This window comes from Phyllostomus hastatus, unplaced genomic scaffold (assembly GCF_019186645.2).
Source record: "Phyllostomus hastatus isolate PE091 unplaced genomic scaffold, TTU_PhHast_1.1 phas_scaffold_182, whole genome shotgun sequence".
Taxonomy (NCBI): domain Eukaryota; kingdom Metazoa; phylum Chordata; class Mammalia; order Chiroptera; family Phyllostomidae; genus Phyllostomus; species Phyllostomus hastatus.
Genome location: NW_025334013.1, coordinates 1,595,295 through 1,618,029, shown reverse-complemented (window position 1 = coordinate 1,618,029; position 22,735 = coordinate 1,595,295). Strand labels below are relative to the sequence as shown.

Sequence of the window (22,735 nt, the reverse complement as noted above, 5' to 3'; positions counted from 1 at the left end):
CGGCACGTCTCCGGCCTGGCGGAGGCTCTTGGGCACCCCCGACAGGCGGCCAGGGCAAGGAGCTCCTCTGGGCCCCTCCCTGCGCTGGACGGCGGGTGACAGGCCCCCGAAGGGAGGACGCACAAGCTCCAGCTTCAGAACGCCCCTGCGGGCGGCGGCTTTCTGGCCGTCGCACCTGCCTCAGTAACCTCCTCCCAAAGGGATCCAGCCGGTCACTTCTACACGTCTATGGGAGCCTGGAGCAAAGACTCGGGACCAGCCGGCCGGCCCTGCCCATCCCCGGCCAGCGGGCCGCAGCTGCGCCGGGCTGGGCGTGAGCGGGGACCTCGCTCCGGCCCTCGAAGCCGCCGGAGAAACCGTCTCACGGGGACGAGCTCCCGGGGCACCGGGCCCAGGCGTGCTCGGGGTGAGAGCCGCTTCGTGGGAACCGACAGGCCCCGTCAGCCAGAGACGCGCCCCCTTCCCACGCAGCCCGGGCAGCTCCCCTTCCAGACACGGACACGGCAGCTCGGGCCCAGACGCGTTAGCTCGTCAACCTGACGTGCGCAAAGACCCGTCAGGGTGACCTTCTCACATCAGTGTGGTCGTCAAACGGTTTCTCCACACCCTTGGGCCTGGGCAGGACGCCACGTTCATGCAGACGAACCTCAGGCGCAGCGTGGCTTCAGAGCAGCCCGCACTCACACGAGAGCACGACCGTTCGTTCGGGGGCTGACGAGGCCGCGGGCCTCCTCTGGACTTAGAAAGGGCTCCGGTTCCCACACACAACACCGGACCCCCCCCCCCCCCCAGGGGAAACCCGTCTGTGGTTGGGCACGGGGGTGGGGCGCCTCCTAGGTGACGAGTGAGGACCACAGGCGCAGGGCTGCGGGGATGCGCCAGAGCAAGCACATGGGGTTTATTGACGTGCTACAAGGCGGGGGAGGGTGCAGATCCCAACGGCGCCGCTGCAGACGCCGGAGGGCAACTGGCGCTCCGGGAGGAGGAGGACGGCACGTTCGTTCCGTGTCTGCCCGCCGCTCAGGAGCAGATGTCCCCAGCCGCCTAAGTACACGGTCACGTGGCTGTATCCTCATCGCGCTCGGACCCCCAAAGGGAAACGGCCCTGGCCCGGGTGCGGGCGGGAGCCGGCCTCTCCGGGAGGCGCCCGGCGCAGCCCCTAGAAGCCGATCTTGCCTCTGGTCATGGAATAGCCCAGCTTGGCCTCGTTGTTGATGAAGGACATCAGCCCCACGTAGGTCTCGATGAGGAGGGGCTGCTCCAGGACCAGCACGCTGTTGGCCTGTCCCGGCAAAGGGCTCTCTTTCTGGGCCTTTTTGACAGCCTGGATCAGCAGGGACTTGAAGCTTTCCAGCTTTAAAGAGAGAGAGCACACAGCTGGTCAGAGCGATGTGGGGAGGGAAACCCCTCTCCAGCCCGCCCAGGGCCCTCCCTCCTCCTGCCCTCGGACAGGGGCACATTCCAGCCGCGTCCCAGTGGTCCTCGGCTCCCTCCTCGGGGGGGCCTCCGGAAGCACCGGGTCGTGCTCGTGCTCCCAGGCTGGGCGGCAGCTGGCCCTCGGAACCCTGCTCTCCAAGCTCTGAGTGGTCTCGGTGCAGCGGACCGCCTGACCCTCACCACTGCCAGGCCGGGAAGCAGGTCAGTGCGAGGCCAGCAGCAGGGGACCCCCAGGCCCAGACTCCGCCCTCCCCGCTGGCCCACCCCCTCCCCCGGCGAGCGCACACACTGCCAGCTGTGCTGCGGGCCAGGCCCCGCGGCCCTGCCCCAGAGCCTCGGGCCAGCCTCCAAGACAGTGACGGCCACAAGGGCCACACTACGAAGCTGCACTGACCAGGAACCACTAGCCGCATGGGGACATTTTAATAAACAAATTATTAAACACGAAAAGCTCATTTCCTGTTTTCCTAGCCACTCTTCAAGCACTCGGCAGCCACATGCGGCCACCGGGCTGGGCAGCACAGGCCCAGCTCATCACCGTCGCAGGAGGCCTTACCTGGCACAGCGAGGCCGTCTTCTCGTCCGCGCCGGCCATCGGGTGCTCGACGAACGTGGTGTAGGGCACGCTGGTGGACCACGGGTTCCACCGGTCTATGAAGGACGGCCGGCTCCGCTTGTCCCACTGGACTCGGATCCCCCAGCCTTCCCGCCTGTCGGAAGAGTGGACGGACTTCACCCCGCAGGCCTCAGCGCCCCCCTGCCCCAGCGACAGGGCGTGGCGTGGAGAGCCGGTCCCAGGGGGATGCGAGGCCTGTGGCGGCTCACAGCGGAGGAGGACCTGAGGGCTCCGGCGCTGAGCCCTGCCCGGGAGGAGCTGCCTCGAGCGCTCTGAGATGGGAAGGGCTGGACACGATGGCTAGGTCAAGCTGAACTTGGCCTTTACCCAGCCACTGACGTGCACAGGTAACAGGGAGACACGCCGAGGGGCCTGCACAATGGCCAGCACGTGTGTAACCGCGAGTCCGACTCCCCGAGCGGACTCCCTGGCTTTGTCTGCCGCGCCCACACTTCCCCGACCCCTGCCCCGTCCCAACGCCGGCACTCCGACACACGCTGTCCGGTCAGGGGACTGTGCCAGCGTCCAGGTCTCTGGCATTTCGGGAATCCCCCCTGGGGCGTGAGAACCAGCTCTGCGAAGGGGGCCACCCCACGGGCTCCAGCTTCCCCGACCGCCCCTCAGGGCGTCTGTAATCCCAGCCGCACGCTGCTGCTCTCTGTCCCGAGTTAAGTGTGTACGGCGGCCTCCGCAGCGCCCTGGGCACACCCGCCGCACTCCTGAGTCACGGTCATCTGTGCCTGACACGCCACCCACGTCACACGTCCTGGGTGAGTGTGGCATTAAGGAGACAGGTGACTTCAATGTGCAGTGCAAACTCTTCCAAAATTGCTTTTGTAGCGTAATAAAAAGAATCGGGAAATACATTAAGCCTTCCCATCAATAAAAAATATAAATAAGTAAACAGCAGAACTGACGTGACCCACGTATTCCTGGCCAGAGAGAAAATGCTGTTTGGGCCTCACGTGAGCTGTCCGTGTCAGGCCCACTACCACGCGTGCTGGACTGCCTCCACTACAATCCTAAAAGCTGTTTTTGTACCAGAATTCCTTTCAGTGCACGGGCTGCCCATAGTCACTAGCTTCCGTTCTGAGAAACGACTGGTTTCAGAGCCGAGGCTTTCCTGTTTCCAGGTAACGGCAGACAGGAGACAAGGCAGGGGCTGGTTTTGGAAGCGCAGGTGCCGCGCCCTCTGCCGACCAGACTTACTTGTTCAGCGACTTCGGGGGGAACTGGAACTCCCCGCAGGAGATGGTGTCCACGGCGCTGAGGGTCACCCGGACCACCTGCTGGCACTGCAGACTGATGAAGTCGTACTTGCAGATGAGTAGCGACTGGTCAGTGATGAGCACCAGGCGCTCCTTCTCGTTGTTCCAATGATCGACCCTACGGCACCGAGATGCGTCACCCGCGCGCCTCCGCCCGCGACGGCTGGAGCGCCAGGGCGCGAGCAGGGCCGGGTCCCCCACCCAGGACACTCCCCCGCTTACTCGGTCAGCAGCCACACCCCCTGGATGTCGCCGTCCTCCACGGGCCGGACCACCACGCGGATCTCGTCCACCGCCTGCTCGATGGTGCCGGGCTGCGCGCGGGCACAGGGCTGGGCTCACTCTCCGTCCCCGGTCCCCGCTCCCCACCCCCAGCCCCCAGCCCCTTCCCCGGGCCGGCCCGGGCCTCACCCGGAACACGAAGTACTCCTTGACGCGGGCGCGGCGCGTGGGGTCGTGGACGTTGAGCGGCCACAGCGTCTGTCGCAGCGGCGTGCCCGGCCGCCCCCCGCCCGTGCCGCCGCCGGCCCCGACCTCTTCGCCGGTCGCCAGCACCGCCGTGGGGCTCGTGCCCGCCGAGTCCACCGAGTCCCGCAGCTGCAGCATCCTCGCGCCCGCCGCCCACCGCCCACCCGGACCAGGACCCTAGTCCAACGACGCCACCGCCCCTCCGGCCCTCGGCCCTGCCCGGCTTGGGCCTGGCCCACCCCACGCCGCTCCACGGGCCGCCGCGATTGGCTCCGCCTCAGCAGCCCCGCCTCAGGCACCGCCCCCTCCGACCCTCGCGATTGGATTTTTGCCAACCGCCTTCCACGACTGGCTCATCCCGCCGCCGTTCACAATAGCTCCCGCCCCTCGCACGCCGGAAGCGCACTCCAACTTCCTGTTTACGAGACTGAGAGGGGCGTGGTCGAGGCCCGTTGCCAGGGAGACGGGGAGGTTGGCTCCAGGATGCCGACGCCCCTTTCCAGTAAACGGACCTCCGCGGTGGCCCGGAGGTCCAGGCGCCAGTCGCGACCTCCCGCCCGGGAGCCGACCCGGACGCGGCCGAGGTCACTGCATCAGGGGCTGAACGAGGACTCCTCCTTGCTGGGTCTGGGTGCAGGGGTGTAGTTTCTAGAATGACACCTGTCCTGCCCTCCCCGGCGTGACCTCCTTGCGCGGAGCGAGTGTCGCCGGGTCGTCCGCCGACCCGCCTGCGTCCCTCAGCTTCGCGCGGTGCCCGCGCTCGGACCGCCACCCAGCTGGGCATGCCGGACGGCTGCCGCCTCCGCGTCCGTCCTGCGACGCCTGGCTCCAGCCCACCCTCCCCAGGACACGCTGCCGCGGTTCAGCGCGCGTCCGCCGTGCTGTGTGCTTTTTCGTGCAACAGTCTGCCGCGCGCGCCCCACTCACCGTGCCGTGTGTGCGCGCCTGCCCCGTGTGCCCCGAGAGCTCAGTGGAACCGCTTCCTCGCGTGGGATCCACACTCCGGCCTTGTGACGCTTCCGTCGTTCCTTAAATGTCACAACAGCCCGTGAACACACTTATGGACACGCTGCCGCCGACGCAGCAGGTTGGGAGAGTCCCAGCGACACGCCGGGCCGGCAGGGCCAGCGCAGCTCTGCTGACGAGCGAAGTCCCTCCCGGTGTGCGCACCATTCAAGGGCCCTCGCAGCCTCCCGCGGGCGGCGCCTCCCTCCCGGGCAGCAGGTCCAGAGGCCACTCAGCTCCCCTTGGATGCCCGCACTGACGAAGGGGGCGCTGCAACCCCGCAGACGCTGAAGTGTTCTCGGTACTTCCTTAGAAAACAACCACAGTCTTTCAAGCGTGCTCAGCGAGTGTGCAAGTGTAGGGAGCAGAGTGCGTCCAGCCCCTCTGACCTGCGGAGGCAGGGTGGGGGCAGCTGCTGCCCCTTCCGTGGACCAGGGGGGCACCCCCCTGGCGACCAGATCCCCTGGCTGACTCTGCTCTGCCCAGTGTCTGCGGGGTGGGCCTGGACCCGGCCCCTGAGCGGACTGGACATGAAGTGCCGCCGACCTCTCCTGCATGCCCCTTCACTGCGGAGGGGCTCAGGGCAGAACCAGGGACCCATCGGGGCCGGCAGCAGTACACGTGGGCTTGGGAGCTTGAGCTCGAATCCCGGAGGCCCCACCCTGGTGCACTCGGGCTTGGACACAAGCACTCCGTGCCTCAGTTTCCTTTTCTGGTGCACGGAGACGGCGATCGTTTCTGTCGCCGTGGGTCCTGGGAGGGCTAATGAGTCCACAGCTGCGACGTGCTCAGCCCCCGCCCGGCTCCCCTGGAGGGTCTCGGTGCCGCTGTCGCTCACGCTGCTCGTGGAGCCTCTCAGTGCCCGGCATGCTGCAGGTGTGCCTTCGCCCCCGACACACGTGCGTGGGCGGTGGCGTGACCCCTGCTACCGAGCAGGAAACAGCCTCACGGGGCTGCCACGGCAAAGCTCACACGTAGCAAAAAGCCAGTGCCACCAGCGTAGGTTCATGGTAGTCTCCCCCGTAAGGCCGCCGGGCCACCGCTCGGCAAGCTGCCCGCGGAGCAGCCGGGCACCAGGGAGCGGACCAGAGTCCCACACGGCAGCTGCTGCTCCTCAGCCTTTACTGGATGCAGCGTCACTCAGAGTAGAGCATCAACGTACATTAGCGCCCTACTCACGCTCCTGACAGTCTAAAGGAAGCATGACACACAGCCTCAGTGGGGGACAGCAAACCCGGGTCCTGGAGTCGCAGCCTGCAGGTCCACGAACGAGGCGGCTCGGCGGCCGAGGGAGTCGTCGGCGTCCTGCCAGGACAGGTCTGCGGGGGAAGGGGACAGCAGGGCAGAGCCTCCGGCGGCCGATGCCAGGGGAGACCAGCGTGGTGTGGAGCACACTCTGGGGCGTGAGGCTCGGCGGTCTCAGCAGTGGTCGGGGCCTGCCTCAGTTGAACCTGGAAAGTGATGGACTCCGCCCTTCTGGGTCTTTTTGGTAAATATCTTGGCACTCCTGATGGCGAGTGGGGAATCTCCCCAGGGGCCTCTCCGTGGGTGGCCCTGCTCTGCAGACATGGCTGGCTGGTCACACGTGCAGACATCGTAGGCGTGTCTCCCTGCCAGACGCGTCTGCTCAGATTTGAACTAGTTTCTCTGGAACTAAAGCGTCGCAGCTGCCTGGCAGCCATCTTGGTTGCCAGGGGCGACTCTGCTTTGCCGTGTGCACCGTGCGCTATCTTGACCGGACCAAGGCCGTTGTGCTGGTCTTGCTCTCCGCAGCCAGGACCTCGTGACGTCCGGCACCCGTGCTTCAGCCCCCCACCCCCACTTCCCGTGCCCGTGGCTCCTGGGGTGTGGGGGGGTCGGACAGAGGAGAGCCCCGCCCTCGCTGACACTCTCGCCACTTGCGTGCACACTCACCGGCACGCAGCACGCTCACACACGCTGAGACACGGCCGCGAGGGAGCGACGGGTGTGTCCTTTCGAGGCAGGAGACCGCCGCGCAGGAAGAACTCCGAGGCTGCGCTGCTGTCACTGGCCAGCGTCCAGCGCCCCGGTGGCCGGGAGAGGTCTCCAGAGGAGGGGACGGCGGGGCAGACGGAGCCCTCGGCCCAGCCTTTGGCCCTGAGGTAGAGCGAGCGGCGAACCGCGGCAGGGAGGAGGAAGGGGCGGGTCTCACGCGCTGACTCTGCGGTCCCCAGCCTCGTCTGATCGCAACGCCAGGTGTTCCCGCGCCCCAGGAAACACCGTGTCAGCAAGAAGGGAGGGGAGTCCTCGAAACCCCGTGTGGCGCTTCCGCTGCCTGGGAGAGGGTCCCGGTGCCCACAGAAGGAGCCCGTAAAACTACTTTGGTGAACTGCCCGCCTCTGGTCACCATGTGTTTTACCAGGGAGTCCCGGATGCTTCAGAAAGAGCCCATACACAACTTTGGAAAGTGCCCCAACTTTAATCAACTGCCTCCTGTCATGTATCTGTTTCCCAACAAGAGAAACAGATGGGGTCTGGAGCAAGATACAGACTCGGGCTAACAGGCCCCCCACATGCCTGAGTTTGGGTGGTCATGTCCCCCCAGGAAAGCTGGCACCGTATTTACCCGATAATCAATATGTAACTTTTCTCTCCCATCCCACCAACCATGTAAGTCCTCAGGACAAAGGACTCGCGCTCTCTCTCTCGGGGGCTCCGGGGGCTCCAGGCTCTCGGGCCACCAGCCCCTGGCCCCCCGGGGGCTTGCCACCCTGGCCTTCCGCCACGCTTACTTTGGCTGCCCCGCTTTGCCCTGAACCTCTGCCCGTCACGCCCCTGACCCCAGCCAGTCCCGTTCTGTCCCATGGACACGGGTCCCTAATACACTGACTACTCGTAACGGCTGTGCTGATCTGTGATTCTTTACTCGTGTCGGCAAGAAGACCAGGTCCTCGACAGCCGCCGTCCCCGGGGGCCTCGGTCTGGGTCTTCTCGGCGAGGGCTGGGGGCGGCGAGGAGGGGAGATGAGGTTCGGGGGGCAGGCTGAGGCCGGGAGGCTGGAGAGGGAGCAGCTTCGGGGTCTTAGGGAAGGCAGCCGGAGGGGGCGCCGGGAGGGGGCAGCCGGAGGGGGTGCTGGGAGGCGGCAGTGGTGTGGGGGGTTTTCAAGGTGCAGCCAGCCCCTGAGGGCTGGCCTACGTGACCTCAGGTGGGTCACTGGCCCGGGAGGCTTGTGGTGGAGCCTTCCCCCCGGGAGCTAGTGGGAGTGGACTGGTGTGAATTTGGTGGGGGGGGTTGGCTGGGCGTCTGTGGATGGAGACAAGGAGAAAGGGGGCCCGACCCTGTGAGGGAGTACTTGCCAAGAGCTGCAGGGGTCGGAGATTTCCCGCACCTGAGGACCAGCCAGCCAGCCTGCCGAGGTTCCGGGGGTGCTGGCGGCGGGGACGAGCCCCCGGTCAGGGAGGACAGACTGTCATTCACAGGAACGGCGGTGGCCCGAGTGTCAGCACAGCGCCGGTCCCCGTGCTGCGGCCAGTGGGTGCCTTTCAGCAGAGGGGCCGGCCCGTGGGCATGCTCTGTCCGGGCCCAGGATGGGGGGGAGGCCCCTTCACCCTGCAGGCTGCTCTCTGCAAACACAAACCTGCGTGACGGCCCCGGAGCAGCGGTCGGCGCTGGTGCTCCTGTCCCATCCAGCAGGACGAGTGGGAGTGTCCCCCAGCGCGTCACCGTTGGGGACCTTGAGTCCAGGTTCCCAGTCTCGCTGAGACGGCAGCGTATCCGACAGGGACTGGGACCAGGAGAGGGTGGAGGGAGGGGGGCACAGGCCTGGACAGAGTGGACGGAACGGGCGGAGGCGGGGACCTGAGTGCCCGGGGGCTTTGGATTGGGAGTGGGCTGCTGGGGGTGTCGGGGCTGGTGGGGGAGAGAGAGACGGGGAGGGAGACAGGCATTCCTGGCGGCCCAGTGAACCCTCCGGGCCGGCGGGGCCCAGAGCAGGCAGGTGGACGGTCCCGCAGCCCCCGGGAGGCTGACAGGGGAGGGCATGGCGGGGAAGGACGAGGGAGGTGACCGCACCGCTGCCGGCTGACCGGCAGTGCCGGCCGGCACACCGGGTTCCCAGGGCTGCCACCCCAAAGCGCCACCCACTGGGGGCCTCAGTCAACAATGGGGACTCACTGCCTCAGTCAGGGGCCGGGAGTCCAAGACCCTGGCGCCCCCAGGGCCGCGCTCCCTCCGGAACGTGTCGGGGAACGCTGTTCTCGCCTCTTCCGGCCGCAGGTGACACCAGCACACCTGGCGTCCATGGGCCTGTGGCCGTGTCCCCCCCGTGGTCTCCACCTCCGTGGCCCCACGGCTGCCTCCTCCTCCCTGGGTCTCGGTCTCCTGCTATGAGGACGCTGGTCGCGCTGGGTGAGACCCACCCAGACGCCTGCGTCTCGGCCCATCGCACCTGCCAACACCCTGTCTCCACATAGGGCCGCGCTCACGGCCCGGCGCCAGGGCTTGGGCGTGCCCCTGGGGGACACCCTTCTCCTGCAACAGACGGCACCGCCGTGCAAACCGTGAGGCGGTGCAGATGGAGCGGTCGCTCTGCACATGTGCGCGCTGGGCCTGCAGGACGGCCGATGGCTGTGGTGGTCACTCGTGGCGTCCCCTGGCGCTGGGCCCCTGCCCTTTGGACGTTTCTTTCCTGGGGCTTTGGAAAGGCTGTTCCCACTCCCGTCGGCAGGGGGCAGGGTCCCCGCGCGGAGCCGCGGCACCGCAGAAGCGCAAGGGGAAGCCTCAGAGGGAGGCGTGCCTCCTCCCCCTCCCAGGTGCTAGCGGCTCACGAAACCAGTGGGTCCCACCGCGGACATCTGTCTCCCATGGAAGAGGGAGAGGTGGCCGGAGGAGCCCAGCGCATGCCAGCAGGATCCCCAGGGTGGGACCCAGAGCTGCTGGGGGCTGGGGTGCTCGGACGCTCGGGCGCCGGTTGCAGATTAACGGGCAGCCTGCAGCTCCTTCCCCTCTGCAGGGCCCGCGGGCAGAGCTCCCGTCCGGAGAAGCTGCAGCCCCGGCCACGACCCCCCCCTCGAAGGAGCAGGCTGCCGGCTGGGCAGGCCCCAGGCCCGCGTCCCAGGCCGGACGGTGCTTGCGGATCCAGAGACGTCCCCGGGCTGTGGCTCAGCCAGAAGGAGGCCGGCGGGGCCCGTCCAGGGAAGCTGGCGGGGATCCCTCCCTGTCTGGACAGAGCAGAGCCCTGGGGATGCTCTGCTCTGCTTGCGAGAGGCCCTCCCGTCGGGGGGCCCTGAACACACCTTGTCAATCAGCCCTCCTGCTCGGGCCCGGGGAGTGTCTGCAAACCAGACTAGCCCTGGGTCGGGCGGCCCCGTGTCGGGTCGGGGAGCTCCGGGAGGCTGGGCCGACCTGTCTGCGGGCCCTCCCTCCCGCGCTCTGGGGTGCCAGCAGGACCTAGCGGCGGCGGCGGCGGGCTCTTGGGGGGGCTCTGGGGGGAGCTGGGAGGCTTGGGCAACGGCCGGCCGAACTGGCGGAGGTGTTCCCTCCTCCCCACGGACGCTGTCCCTGCGCCAAGGCTATTTATGACTTCCAGCAGCGAATCAGACAAAAACAGGGAAAAGCAGTGTCTCCCAAACATGCTCTCCGCGCGAGCTGGGGCGGCGGGCTGCCAGATGTGGAAGGGCACGTATTCCGGCCGCGTCCCCGCCCGCGTGAGGCTCCGAACCCAGCCGGACTCCACGTGAGATCCCAGTGGCCGCCTGGCGTCGCCCGCGGGCTCCGGAGCGTCCCTCCAGGCCCGGGCAGGCGTGTGACAGGATGGGGTAAAGGGCGGGGGGGGGGGGGGGAGCGAGCCGTGTGGTGGCAGCAGGCCAGGCCACTGTCCACCCCTGGCTTCCACGTGTGCGCCTGCCGCTCGGGGCTCTCTTCCAGGCCCGAGTGAGGCGCGTAATGTTGATCGTAAAAGTGAAACAGCCAGTTACTCTTATCAGCGCACGGGGGTCCCACTCGGAACAGCAAGGAACTGCAACTGGGGACAAGCAGCCGGAGCACCCGCTGCAGGCACGGGCAACAGACCAAGGGGAGGAGCGCTACTTTGTGTCGAGAACGGAAGCTGGCGGGAGGGGTGCTCTGGCTGGAAGACAAAGGGGAGAGGTCGGGCAGCTGATGTTTCCCATTGGCTGGGCTTGTTGCTGGGCCGGGAGAAAATCTTCCTCCTGCTGAGGTCCTGGAGACACTTCCTGTTGGGAAAGCAAGTCCTGTCTCCCTTCCTGCAGTGGAGTGTGATTGGCCGGGCAGGCGGTGGTGGGCGAGAACGCCCCTCTGGCCCCCGGCCTTTAAGTGAGCAATGCGTTATTCAGGTGCTGGCTTCTGCCTGGTGCCCCGCCCTCCACAAGCCCGCGGGACTGTGAGGGCCCGTCCGCGTCTGTGCCTCGGAGGTCGAGTGAGCGAACCCCAGGGTAGAAGGGGGACATCTTGCTGCAGTTTGGCCAGAGGCGTCTGGGGTGGGAGTCTGGGCTGGGACCTGAGTGAGACCTCAGGTGGGCCTGCACCCCCTCCCCAGCTCCAGCTTTGACCCCATGTGTGTCTTGGGTCTATGGGAGCCCCGCGGGAGCGGCGTGGGGGCCCCAAGTCTCCCATTCCGCCACCCTACACCAGGAGACGCTGCCCCGCAGCGCGGATGCACGCGGGGCGGCGCTTCCCGCCACAGTCCTGGACCTTCTCCAAGCCGGAGGATTGTGAAGGCGGCAGGACTCCCGGGATTAATGAATACGATCCGACGAAACGTCCAGTGCGACCGCGAAGGAGCTGGATAGAGGGACCCCCAAGTCCATGGGGGAGGATGACGGGCGGGGAAGACCCGTGTGGTCTGGAGGGAAAATACACCGGGGGAGGTGCTCCCCGTTGGTCACCAGCGAGCCGCCGCCGGAGCGGAGCGGCGTGGCGCACCGAGGACTCGTTCCGGCGGCGCACGGCAGGGAGCGAGTCCTGCCGGGTCGGGGGGGTGGAGACTCCGAGGAAACGCCCCCGGGCGGAGGGGCGGAGTCTGCGCGGTCCGCCCAGGTTGGGTTGGGGCGCGAAGCCACCGCTGACGGCACGGACCACCGCACCCTGCGCCGGTCCCCCGAGCCCGCACACGGCGGGGCGAACCCGTGCGAAACGGACGCAGGCACCAAAGGCAAGAAAGACAAACACAGCCGTCATCGTCCCAAACCACGTGCTGCTTTCCGAGCGACGCCGGCCGCTGCCCGGGGGAAAGCTGCCCGTCTGGGTAAACGGCAGGAGAAGCCCACCGCCCACGGAAGCACGGCCGGCGTCTCACCTGGGAAACCGCCCCCCGGGAAAACGTCGGCGGCGGCCCGCACGCTCTCTCTTCGTGAAGGAAGTGGGCACCGACGGGTCGCTCTCGGGGAATAGGCGTGTGTTCTGTTTCGGGGGTGGGGGGTGGGGTTACTGCCCATGAACGCGCGTTCCACTTAAACCTGTCGGTAAAGGTGCTGCAAACCCGCGCGCGCGGTCGGAGCGCCCGTTTCAAACACATGCTCCGGGCGCCCCCTGGTGGCCCGCAGGCCATCTGGTCTGTGCTGGAAGACGCCCCGCGTTTCCACGGTGTCAGGCCGCGCCCAGGAGACCTGGGGGTGCCCGGCGAGCACCGGGGATCCGGGCAGTCTTTGCGAGGGGGCTTTGCTTCAGGAGGGTCATTCCTCAGACCTGTGCCTGAGACGGAGGCTCGGTCTGGGGCGGCGGGGAGGCCACGGACTTCCCGAGTGAGCGAGTGGGGGGTGGGCGGATGTCCTGGCCACAGGGACTTCCAGCAGGAAGTGCGTCCTCTCCCCCCCCCCCCCCCTGCCCGCCTGCTCACCTGGCACCTGGCTCAGGGCTGTTCGCCTGGCGGCTGAACGTGGCGTCCGGACAGCGGGGTGATGCTGATACAGCTGGTGCTTTCCCGGTGCGTCCAAGCTTGGGGGAGGGGACGTGCACACTCGTGTGTTTTTGTAAGTCAGCAAAGTCAGTGATGTTTACACTGCTTTCCTTGAAGAGGGCCTCCCAATTTTATACGTTTCCTTCCCCGCCAAACCTGGATCCCCTGCCCAGTGGCCTCCATTTTAACCCCCCCAAATTTGGATCCACTCAAATTTTTCTTCTGAGAAGCTGGAGAATTTACTGTACCGATCGGTTACCCTCAGCCCGTGGGCAGTGGGGGCAGCACAGGGCAGTGGGGGCGGGAAGCTGGTGTTCGCTCATCCACCCAACACACGCTCCGTGGGCGCTGGCGCGGCGCTGGCAGAGGGGGCTGAGCTCTCTGGTGGGGGCTGCGCGCTCGCCTGCTGGCGCCGGTCCGGCTGGCTCTTACGGGGCACCCTCAGGGGCTCTCCCAGGGCGGGGTCCAAGCGGATGAGGTGGCAGGGAGCCCAGGGGAGCCCAGGTCTGGAGCCCGGTGTGGGCCAGCCCTGTGGCTTCTGTCCCAGCCCGGGTGGCAGGGTGGGACAGAGCGGGCGGGTGCACAAGGCCGGGCTCCGGCCACCAGCCGGCAGGGACACGGACCTGTGTCTGGGGTTTCAGGAGACAGTGACGCCGCCCTCCTGTGGGCTGAATTGTGTTCCCTGAAATCCATGTGTTGAAGCCCATACCCCCAAACGGTGATTGAGGTCGAATGAGTATGTCATGGGGTGGGGCCCTGATCCTTCAGGTGGGTGGCACCTGTGGGGGGGAAGGGACACCGGCTCTCTCTGTCTCTCTGTGTCTAGCCGCCCACCACGCCAACACTCAGCGAGAAGGCGGCACCTGAGAGCCAGGGAGCGGGCCCTCAGCAGGAGCCTGCACTTGACCTGGGACTCCAGGACGGTGGGGACGGCTATCCGCTGTGGCGTTTTCTCGGCCGCCTGAGCTGACTGTGACCCACCGCCGCCCCGGAGGGGGGTCAGACGTGCTGGACCCCCATCCACTCCACACGCGTGAGACTCCCAGGCAGCAGCAGAGCAGGGCGCGCAGCCAAGGGCCCCAGAGCCGGCCCCTGTGCCCGGTTCCCAGGTCTGCAGTTTACAGGCTGGGCCACTGGGGGCTGTCGCCTCCTCCTGACCTCAGGTTCCTGTCTGTGAGCAGGGTGACAGCAGCCCCCTGACAGGACTCTGCCCCTATTAAGATGACTGTCACCTTCCGGCTGGGCGGGGGGCTCAGACAGTGGGGGGCACGGTTGTGTTTCCACTGCACCTGCACAGCTGGGGGGCCCCGCTGCCTCCTACATGCTGCCCAGCCAGGGCACCAGGGCTCTGTGTGGGGTGGGGGTCCGGGAGCCTCTCCGGTCACTGGGAGCACCCGCGGTGTTGGGGGAGGATGCCCGGCCCAGGGACCTGCGGCTGGGCTTCGCGGGGGGCTCAGGCTCCACGCGCCTGCCTGTGACTTCCGGTCTCCCACCTGGCCCCACCCGGACTGCATCTCCCTGTGCTCTTCAAAAACCTTCCGAGGGGACCGTCCCACCCCAGGGACCCTGGAGCGCCTGGTGCTCACCCTGCGGGAAGTGAACTCCACACCAAAGCCGGGTTCGAAAGAGGGTCCTGCCCTAGGCCGCGCGGGGGAGCAGCGGAAGAGCGGGGAGCCCCGACCCAGGCCGCAGGCGACGGAGGGGGTGGGAGCCAGGCGTGACGGCGCACGGAGCACCCGCGGGGAGGAGAGCCCGGGCCGGTGCCTCCTGGGACTCAAGAGGGACGGAGGGCTGAGGGCTGCCCCGAGGACGGGGTCCGGGGTCCGCAGAGAGCAGCCGTTGCCCATGGTGAGGGGCGTGCCCCCTGGCGGTGCGCCCCGTCGGGGTTGGTCCCTCGATCTCAAGGGACCCCGGAATTTCAGGAGGGGAAGAGCCGGGAGCCTGAAGGGGCTGCGCTGGCCCCGCCAGGACGGGGGCTGGGGTGAGGACCCGAGCTGCGCTGTGGGCGGGGCTGGGAGCCGGGGAGGGGCGGGAACAGGGCAGGCCGGGGGCGTGGCCGTGGGCGTGACCGGGTCTGGGGTCCAGCCGAGGGGCGGGGCGGAGGCGGGCGGGCCGGTGGCGCGCGGGGCTGGGCGCGCGCAGGGCTCTCGGTGCCTGGGTGGACCCCGGTGCGCAGGTCTCTGCTGCCTCTTGGCAGCGGGCGGGAAGCAGGACCTCCCGCACCTGCAGCGACCTCGTACTCGCGGGCTCCGGTGCGGTCACCTGCGGCTGCGCTCCCTGTTCGCCCGCGCCGGTCCATGGCGCACGTGGAGGCGGCGGCTCCGAGGGCTCCCCCGGGCTGCGTGTGAGCTGGGCGCCGGAGGAGGGACCCGGCGCGGGGCCGCGGGCGCGATGCCTGTCCTTGTGGAGGCGACGGCGGCCGGGCGCGCGGTGGCCCTGGCCCTGGTGCTGCTGCTCCCCGCCGTGCCCGCGGGCGCCGGCGCCCTGCTCCGCCTGCAGCCCAGCATGTGAGTAGCGGGAGCGGGAGGGCTCGGCCGGACGTCCGGACCCCGGGTTCCCCGGGAGGCTTTGTCCCCGGGGCCTGAGAACAGTGGGCTCTTTGCCGTCACTGCGGTGGGGGGTGAGGGGGGGCTGAGACACGGTTCCAGGGCTGGGGCGGGGGCCCTTCCTCGGCCTCTCCCCTTCCCCTTCCCCGCCTCCCTTCCCTCTGTAATGGGGGCTGCAGGCGCAGGCGGATGTTGCGCTCTGGACCCGAGGTGAGGGAATTGGGTCCTCGCCAGGCGGGGTCCGCCCAGGGAGCCCGGCTTGGAGAAGGCAGAAAGGAAGCGGCCGGTTTCCACTTCCTTCCAAAGCCTGTCTCCCGGGGCCGGGGGCCTGTGCAGGGGCGGGCCGTGCCCAGACAGGGGGCCGCGCGGAGTTGGTTTATGTGTTAAACACGTGCGCTCCGGGGCTGAGAGACGGGAGGAGGAGTTCGGCACCAGAGTGGGCAGGAAGACGGGGTCACGGAGCCCGCTGCGACGGACTTAATTCTGAAAGATGACTCCCCGCCGTCCGCTTAGCGGTCTCTCTGAAACGGCGAATCGATCCTCCTGCTGGCCTCAGGGGGAAGCCGGTGCCGGGGAGAGCCGACCCGGAGGGCGGGGGGGAGGGGAGCCTGCCCCGCCCCCACTCCTGCGCTCGCGGCGGGGTGCTGGGCCCGCCAAGCCCGGGAAGGCTGCCGAGGGGCTGCGGAGGGGTGGGCCAGCGGCCCGGCCCGGCCCGGGTGAGGCCCTCCTGCCCCGCGCCTCCCCGGGCAGCACGGCCTTCGAGGTGGAGCGGGGGCAGGGCACATCCGCACCCCCGGACTCCTCCCCGGGTCCTGCTTTGCTCCAGGAGGGAAGAAGCCTTGTGGCCTTTCCAGAGGAGCACAGCCTCTGGGTCTGCGAGTGTGAGCGGCCCGAGTGCCCACGCCGCACGGGACCTCTGCCGGCCGGCCCCTTTCCCGCCACCCCAGCGATGAGTGTCCCAGGGATGCCGTGGCCTCGGCCGGGATTACCACGGCGGCCGGCGCCGCTTGCCTGCCTGCCTGCTCCTGGGGGTTCCAGGGTGCCGGTCAGGGTGGGCAGGCCCCGCGGGCTCTGCCCTCTCGGTGGACACCTCGAGTCTCCCTCCCTGGGCCTCCTTCCCTGAGGAGAGGTCACCTGCCCACCTCGGGCCCCGGGAAGCCCCCAGCAGCTGCCCCCAGCAAGCCTGTCCAGCCAGGGGCTGGGGGGCTGCAGGGGACCTCAGGCCCCTCCTGCTTCACGCTTTTCCCAAGTCCTCCTCCCTCTCTCCTTCTGGGCTGCAGACCCTGGGCTCCTCCTCGGGAGCCTCCCCCCAGGCAGGCTGGGCCCCCCTGCACCTCGCTCTGGGCACAGCCACCCCAGGCTCCCCTCTCAGACCGCCCCGCGCCGGGGGTGAGGTGTTCGGGGGTGCCCACGAGCACGCCTTCCGCGGCCCTCCTGCCCCCTGAGCGCCCGGCCTGTCCGACCCGCCGTGGGTCGCGGTGGGCAGGGCTGGCAGCTGAACTCGGACAGTGTCCTGCCTGCTCCGCCCCGGAGAGGCTTCCGTGCCCATAGCTTGTCCTGCTGAGCAGGAGCGTGGTGGGGGCAGAGGGGCAGGGGGCGGGCTGCGAGGGTCCCAGGAAGTGCTTTGACCCCGGAGGTCTCGCCTCCCTGCCAGCCTGCCCTGTGCGGGCAGCCCCACCCCGTCTGGCCACTTTCCTGGCCCTCTGTGGTGGCCTTCCTTTCTGGGGGGGGCAAAGTGAGGAGGGTGCTGTGGGGGGTCCCGCTGTCTTCAAGCGCCAGGTGCCCCGGGGCTGGCACTTTGGCTCCTGCTGGCCAGGCGGTGGGAGCAGGGTCTGGGCACAGGAGACGATGTCCCCACGCGCTGGAGCTCTGACCGGCCGTGCTCTGAGGCTGCAGGGTCCAGGCATCCGCTCCCCAGGGGCTGCGTTCCCTCCGGCAGCCGTGCTGGGAAGACGGCCAGTCAGCTGGCGACATTGACCCTGCCTGTCCGGGGAGGGACAGGCCCTCCCAGCTCAAGTCCGGTCTCACGAGGAGCTCTTGCTGTGGCCCCGGGGCCGGAACTGGGCTTCCCCGCACCGGCTGCGCCCAGGCCGGGGGGCGGGGCAGGCTCAGAGGCCAGCCGCGAGGGTCAAAACGGGGCCTGTGAGTACAGACCTTCTGGAGACCCTTCGCGGCCACCCAGCTGTCCTCCTGGTGAGGGGTGTGCAGCCGGGGGACCTGCCTGCGGGACACCCCAGGGTCTGGGGGCCTGGAACCACACACCCCAGAGGGACAGATCCCGTGCCCTCCGGCTCTGGGCAGAGGTCGCCAGCCTCCAGGAGCCCCATTCTGCATGGAGGGTCCCCCCCCTCTGGAGCTCAGTCCCCTTTGTGGCTGGAGACCGCCTTCCCTGCGCTTCCCTCCTGCCCGACCCCGGGGGTCCGGCAGGCGCCCCTTGGACCTGCCATGTGCTTGGGGTGGGGGCCCAGTCTCCGTTCCCTCCCCACCCCCTCCCTCCCTCTGCCCACGTGGGGAGGCCGCTGACTGGTGCTCCTGAGGAGCCAGGAGCTTCCCGGAGGGAAAAGCCACCTAGAGCTCCCCTCTCCTCCCCTGCAGTGGGGTCAGGAGCCACACAGCTCTGAGGCTCCCCATTTTCAGGGACATGCAGAGGGGTGGCCCTGCACGTGGGGGGAGCTGGGGGCCCGCAGGCTGGAGAGGCGTTCTGGGGGCCAGAGTCAGGCAGGTGCCTGCAGGGGGTAGGTAGGGACACGTGGTCGGGGGGAGAGTGGCCAGAGTGGGGGTGCCTGAAGGGGGCTGCTGGGACCCTCGACATGGCCATCTCGAGATGAGCAGCTGCCCATGTGGCTGAGGTTTGTGGAGGGCTGGAAGGAGGGGGGCTTTCAGATGACAGCACCCAGCCCCCCCCCCACGCCTGCCTCGCCCCGAGGGGCACTTTCCCTCCTGCTGCCTGGTGGCAGGGCCAGCCCCTGCACCCCAGACCCCGTGCCCGGCGGTGTCGCCTCCCTGAGCCCCCGACGTCGGCGTCCTGCGTGCCGAGCTGCAGTCAGCGTGAGGGCGCGGTGGTGACAACCCAGGGGCGGCGGGACCCTGGGACCCTGACACGCAGGGGTTGTCCCGAGCCGGGCCCCGGTGGAGCTCCAGACGCAGTGGCCCCGCTGGAGGCCCTCAGCCTCCCCTGCGCCCCCTGCAGCTGCCCCCCGAGGGTCTGTGGCGCTCCGGCTGCGAGCGGCCCCCGGCCCGGCGTGTCGGTGCCAAAGCCTGTGCTGGTAACTGCCCTCCTCGGTGTGGCCTCCGTCCTCGGATGACGACCGCCCACAGCCCGGGGCCGTTTCAGGGCCGGGGCTGGGCCTGCAGCCGGGAGGCTCAGAGGTCATTGGTGTGAGCCCCCTGGGGTCGTCCCCGCCCCCGCCCCCACCCCCCACTGTTTCCCAAGGCGCCCGTTGCCGGCACTGGCGTGGGCCGGAGCACCTGTAGGGCTCGTTTGGGCTGACCTCAGGGCCCGCCCCCTGCCATGGCGCCCCCCCGGCACTGAAGGTGACACCAGCTGCCACCGACAGCGCCGCCCGGCCCCTCTGCTCGCTGGCTCACTTCCCCTCCGCTGCTGTCTGCGCGGCCCGTGCGGGGTCCTCTCCCGCCCGGTGGGCCGGGGCCAGTGAGGGCCGGTGGGGCCACCGTGAGAAGGCGCCTCCCCCCCTCCCCCCACCGGGGTGATGGGCCCAGAGGGCCCTTGGCCTGGAACCCAGAGAGAGAGCTGCCGCTGGAGGCTGCTGCCCGGGCACACGGGGGCCCGGGGGAGGGTCACGGCCCCCCCCAGCTGCCCGGCGGGAAGGGGTGGGGGACGGACAAATGCCCCAGCGCCTTTCTCCCTCCACGCTCCCCTGTGGCCCGCCGGTATCCCGCGGGTCTTCCCACTGGCCCAGCCCGCCTGGAGCCAGAGGGCACGTGTGTGTGTGTGTGCTTTCATGTGTGCATGTGTGTGCTCTTGTGTGTGCATGTGTGTGCTTGCTTGTGAGTGCATGCGTGTGAGCATCTGCATTTGCATACGTTCGCGTGTGTGCGTGCGTGCACACACGTGGGGCTGGCCGTGAGCCCGGGCGGCTGGCCGGAGCGGGCCGGAGCCTGCAGTGCCGGTCCCAGGAGCGCCAGGCAGCCGGCAGACCGGCTGTGGGGCGGGGGGTGGTAATGAGGCCAGACGGCCGTAGGTGAAGGAAAGGGGGGGGCGAGCCACGTCATCTGGCAGCTCCGGGGACTCAGGTGGGAGTGGGGGAGGGGCCCTGGCCCGCCAGCCGGCCCTCGGCTCCCCCAGCCTGGACGGCGGGCCCCTCCGGGTGGGCCGGAGCCTGGCTGCCCGCCCGAGGAGGTGTCATCCTCGGAGTCCCCGCGGAATCTGCTGGCTCCAAAACTGCACGAGGCAGTGAGGCCTTGGCGTCCCTCCCCGGCTGTGCCCGAACCGAGCGCCCTGGGTGGCCTGTGCCGGCCTCCGGGCGCTCCTGTCCCGGTCCCCTCCACCTCCTTCCTCAGTGGGCACGTCGCCGGGATGCTCACCGGTGCTGGAGCCACGGACGGCGTGGGACGGTGGTCGCCGGGAGAGACAGCGCCCCTGCCCACCGTGCTGTCCCCCATCCCCCCCCACCGAGCCACACTCCCTGGGTGTCCTCCCTCATCCTCGCCTTGCTGGCTCTGCCGGTCCGGTCCCGCTCAGCCTCAGGCCCCAGCTGACCAGCTCTGGGGACGTCTCGGAGGCCGGGGCGGCCGGGGTGGGGGGACCTAGGGTCTGGGTCGGGCGAACTCCCGCCACCCCTGTCCCTGTTCCCGCCGACGCTGTGGACGCCGGGGGTGGGGGGCCGGCGGCTGTGGGTGGCGAGCGCACTGACCGCTGTCCTCCGCCCCAGGCCCCACGTGTGCGCGGAGCAGGAGCTGACCCTGGTGGGCCGCCGCCAGCCCTGCGTGCAGGCCTTCAGCCGGACGGTGCCCGTGTGGAGGCCGGGCTGCGGACGGCAGCCGTGGTGCGTCAGCCAGGAGCGGAGGTACGTGGTCGCGTGTGGGAGCGGGGGCGGTGCTCAGGCCTGGGGGCGGGGCGGCGGGGTCAGGGGCTGTGTGTCAGGGCGGTCCCCGAGTCAGGGCCACCCGGACCCCCGACCTGCAGCCCCCCCATCTGATGGAGGACCCGGCCTCTCACACCCGCTGGGGGAGAGGCCCCCTGAGGCTAGGACAGGGCTGCCCTGCTCAGCTGGCCCCTGGGGCCTTGGTGGGCAGCTGGGGCGGGGACCTGGCAGGGCGGCGGCCACCCTGTGCGGGGAAGTGGGGTCTCTGAGCGGGAAGACCCCTTGGGGGAGTCGGGGACCCTGCGGGGGTGGGTGTTTGCTGGCCACAGGAGGGGGTGAGAAGCAGGGCGCCCACCCTGTGAGCTCCCGGCTGGAGCCGGCTACCGCCTGACCCCTGGGCCTCGTGCCCAGGCTCGTGTGAGACCTTTTATTGCTCAAGATTCTATTTCAAAACCGAACACGGGGAGTGTCTCTGCACACCTCCCCTCGCATTCCTGTCCCGGAATCTGCCTGATTGCAGGGCTGGGGCTGGGGGGTCCCACTCGGGGCCCTCCCCAGCCTGGGAGCCGGCGGCGGCCCCGGCCAGGTTGGGGGGTGGCGGCGCCAGGTCCTGAAGGTGGGTGCGGTGCCCGGCCTCTGGGTGAGGTCTTGGGGGAGTCCACCCAGGAGGGAAGGGCCGCAGGAGCCTGGGCCCCCCTGTGTCCCCCGAGGCGTGCACTTCGCACGCAGCGTGTCCTTCCAGCCGCACCAGCATGCGTGGCAAATGTGCGTGTATTCGAAGCACGGGAGGAGGTCACATTAGCTGCCCCCCACAACTGGGGGTGCGGAGGGCGTGACTCTGGGAGCGCCCGGAGCCCTGGGCCCTGGGCCGGCCGTGCGCCGAGGGGCTGCTGTGGAGCCGCGGGGGCGGCTGTCACCCTTCCCCGCACTCGCTGGCCTCCCGCTGGGCCGGCGGGAGCAGCGGTTGTTTCCCAGGTGGCCGGAGCCCCGGCCTGTGTGGGGCGTCTGGGCAGCGACGGAGAGGCCCCTGTCTGGGCAGCCCTGCTGCCCCACGCGTGCTGGCGGCCGGTGGGGGGGTCCTTGTTCCTTGTTGGGGTTTCCTGGGAAGGCTCAGGGGGCGAAGCAGGCTCCTCTGCTTGTACCCCTCAGCTCCAGGACACTGGGCCGTACCCCCGCCACATGGCAGGCCCACCTCAGTGTCCCCGGCCCGGGGAGGGGTGGCGGGCGCACCTCTGGGCCGGCCTGGCTCTGGGGTGGGTCCGGGCCCACCTCCGCTCCCCCAGGACCGTCCCAGCGGCAGCGGCCGCACCCACTGCAGGTGAGCGGGTCATCTCCTGCCTCTGTGCCCCGCCCCTGGTGTCCTGCGGGCTCCCCTGGAACCGACGCTGAGTGTTTCGGGGGCCCAGCCTCGCCCCCCTTCCAGAGGGCTCCTGGGGTGTTGACGTGTCCCGTCCCCTCCCACGACTCCTGAGCTAAGACACCCCGGCTTCTTGGGACGAGTCCCCTGCCCTCCCGTCACCCCCTGGGCCCAGAAGAGCGTCCAGTCCTCTTCCTTCACGTCACTTCTTTTTTAAAAATTTTTTTTAAAGAGGGTTTATTTTATTTTATTTTTTTATTTTTTATTTTGAGAGAGGGAAGGGTGAAAGAGAGAGGGAAGGGAGAAAGAGAGAGAGAGAGAGAAACATCAATGTGCGGTTGCTGGGGGCTGTGGCCTGCAACCCAGGTATGTGGCCTGACTGGGAATCGAACCTGCGATGCTTTGGTTCACAGCCCGCGCTCAATCCACTGAGCTACACCAGCCAGGGCTCCACGTCACTCCTTCTAGCACGTGGTAGGTGTTTCCCCACGAACCCATCAGCCAGCCGACACAGGCTGTTCTGGGGTCTGCCTGCCTCCGTGGGGAGGACTCCACTCGAAGGAAGGCAGGCAGGCAGGCAGGAAGGAAGGAGGGGAGGAGGGGAGGAGGGGAGGAGGGGAGGGAGGAGGGGAGGAAGGAAGGGGCTGCTTGGAGCTCAGAGCCCACGGGTGTGCCCTGCCAGCAGGCACCCCCCACCCCCACCCCGAGGCCCTGCTGGGCTGTGGCCCGGGTTCCTGGGCGGCTGCAGGGGCGGAGGACGGGGCACTGGCCTGGCGGCCGCGTCTTCCTGTGACAGTGGCCCTGCTGTGAGCCAGCTCCCGGTGGTGGCGCTGCCGCCCCTTTGAAGTGTCTGTGCGAGCTGCGAGCTGCGGGGGAGTGAGGGTCCGCCGTCGGGGGCCCAGGGGGGCTGCAGGCCGGCCTGCGGCTGTCTCCGAGGGCCTCCCACTCTGCGGGGCGCAGGCAGGTGGCGGAGGGGCCGAACCCCCCCCCCCCCCCGGGCTTCCAGGGGCCGCGAGGAGCTGCACGTAGCCGAGGAGAGGGATAAACATTTGCGAGGGACCGGCCCAACACTCGCGCTGCCAAACGCTGTCCCCGCGGCGGCGGCGGCAGCTCCGCA

The 22,735-nt window shown here is 69.0% G+C and overlaps 2 protein-coding genes across 2 annotated transcripts in view; one reads left to right on the top strand and one right to left on the bottom strand.

Annotated features, from left to right (window-relative positions):
• Positions 1 to 866: 866 nt before the first annotated feature.
• TPRG1L (tumor protein p63 regulated 1 like) lies at positions 867 to 4,047 on the bottom strand. Its single transcript, XM_045858800.1, has 5 exons — positions 3,733 to 4,047; positions 3,544 to 3,635; positions 3,263 to 3,439; positions 1,994 to 2,147; positions 867 to 1,354 (listed from the first exon to the last, which is right to left on the bottom strand). Exons 1-5 carry the CDS (start codon positions 3,925 to 3,927, stop codon positions 1,160 to 1,162), a joined length of 813 nt encoding a protein of 270 aa, XP_045714756.1. The 5' UTR covers positions 3,928 to 4,047; the 3' UTR covers positions 867 to 1,159.
• A 7,533-nt stretch (positions 4,048 to 11,580) lies between these two features.
• Positions 11,581 to 22,735, top strand: part of MEGF6 (multiple EGF like domains 6) — a 76,238-nt gene continuing 65,083 nt past the window's right edge. Inside the window, exons 1-5 of the mRNA XM_045858729.1 lie at positions 11,581 to 12,133; positions 12,627 to 12,697; positions 13,497 to 13,593; positions 14,232 to 15,177; positions 20,109 to 20,243. Coding sequence (XP_045714685.1) covers positions 11,581 to 12,133; positions 12,627 to 12,697; positions 13,497 to 13,593; positions 14,232 to 15,177; positions 20,109 to 20,243 — 1,802 coding nt within the window. The remainder of the gene's footprint in view (positions 12,134 to 12,626; positions 12,698 to 13,496; positions 13,594 to 14,231; positions 15,178 to 20,108; positions 20,244 to 22,735) is intronic.

Coding starts and splice junctions, on each gene's coding strand:
- TPRG1L (XM_045858800.1), bottom strand. CDS start 3,927: ATGCTGCAGCTGCGGGACTCGGTGGACTCGGCGGGCACGAGCCCCACG. Junction 3,440..3,543: donor GGGGTGTGGCTGCTGACCGA/GTAAGCGGGGGA, acceptor TCGGTGCCGTAG/GGTCGATCATTGGAACAACG. Junction 2,148..3,262: donor CCCCCGAAGTCGCTGAACAA/GTAAGTCTGGTC, acceptor CTCTTCCGACAG/GCGGGAAGGCTGGGGGATCC.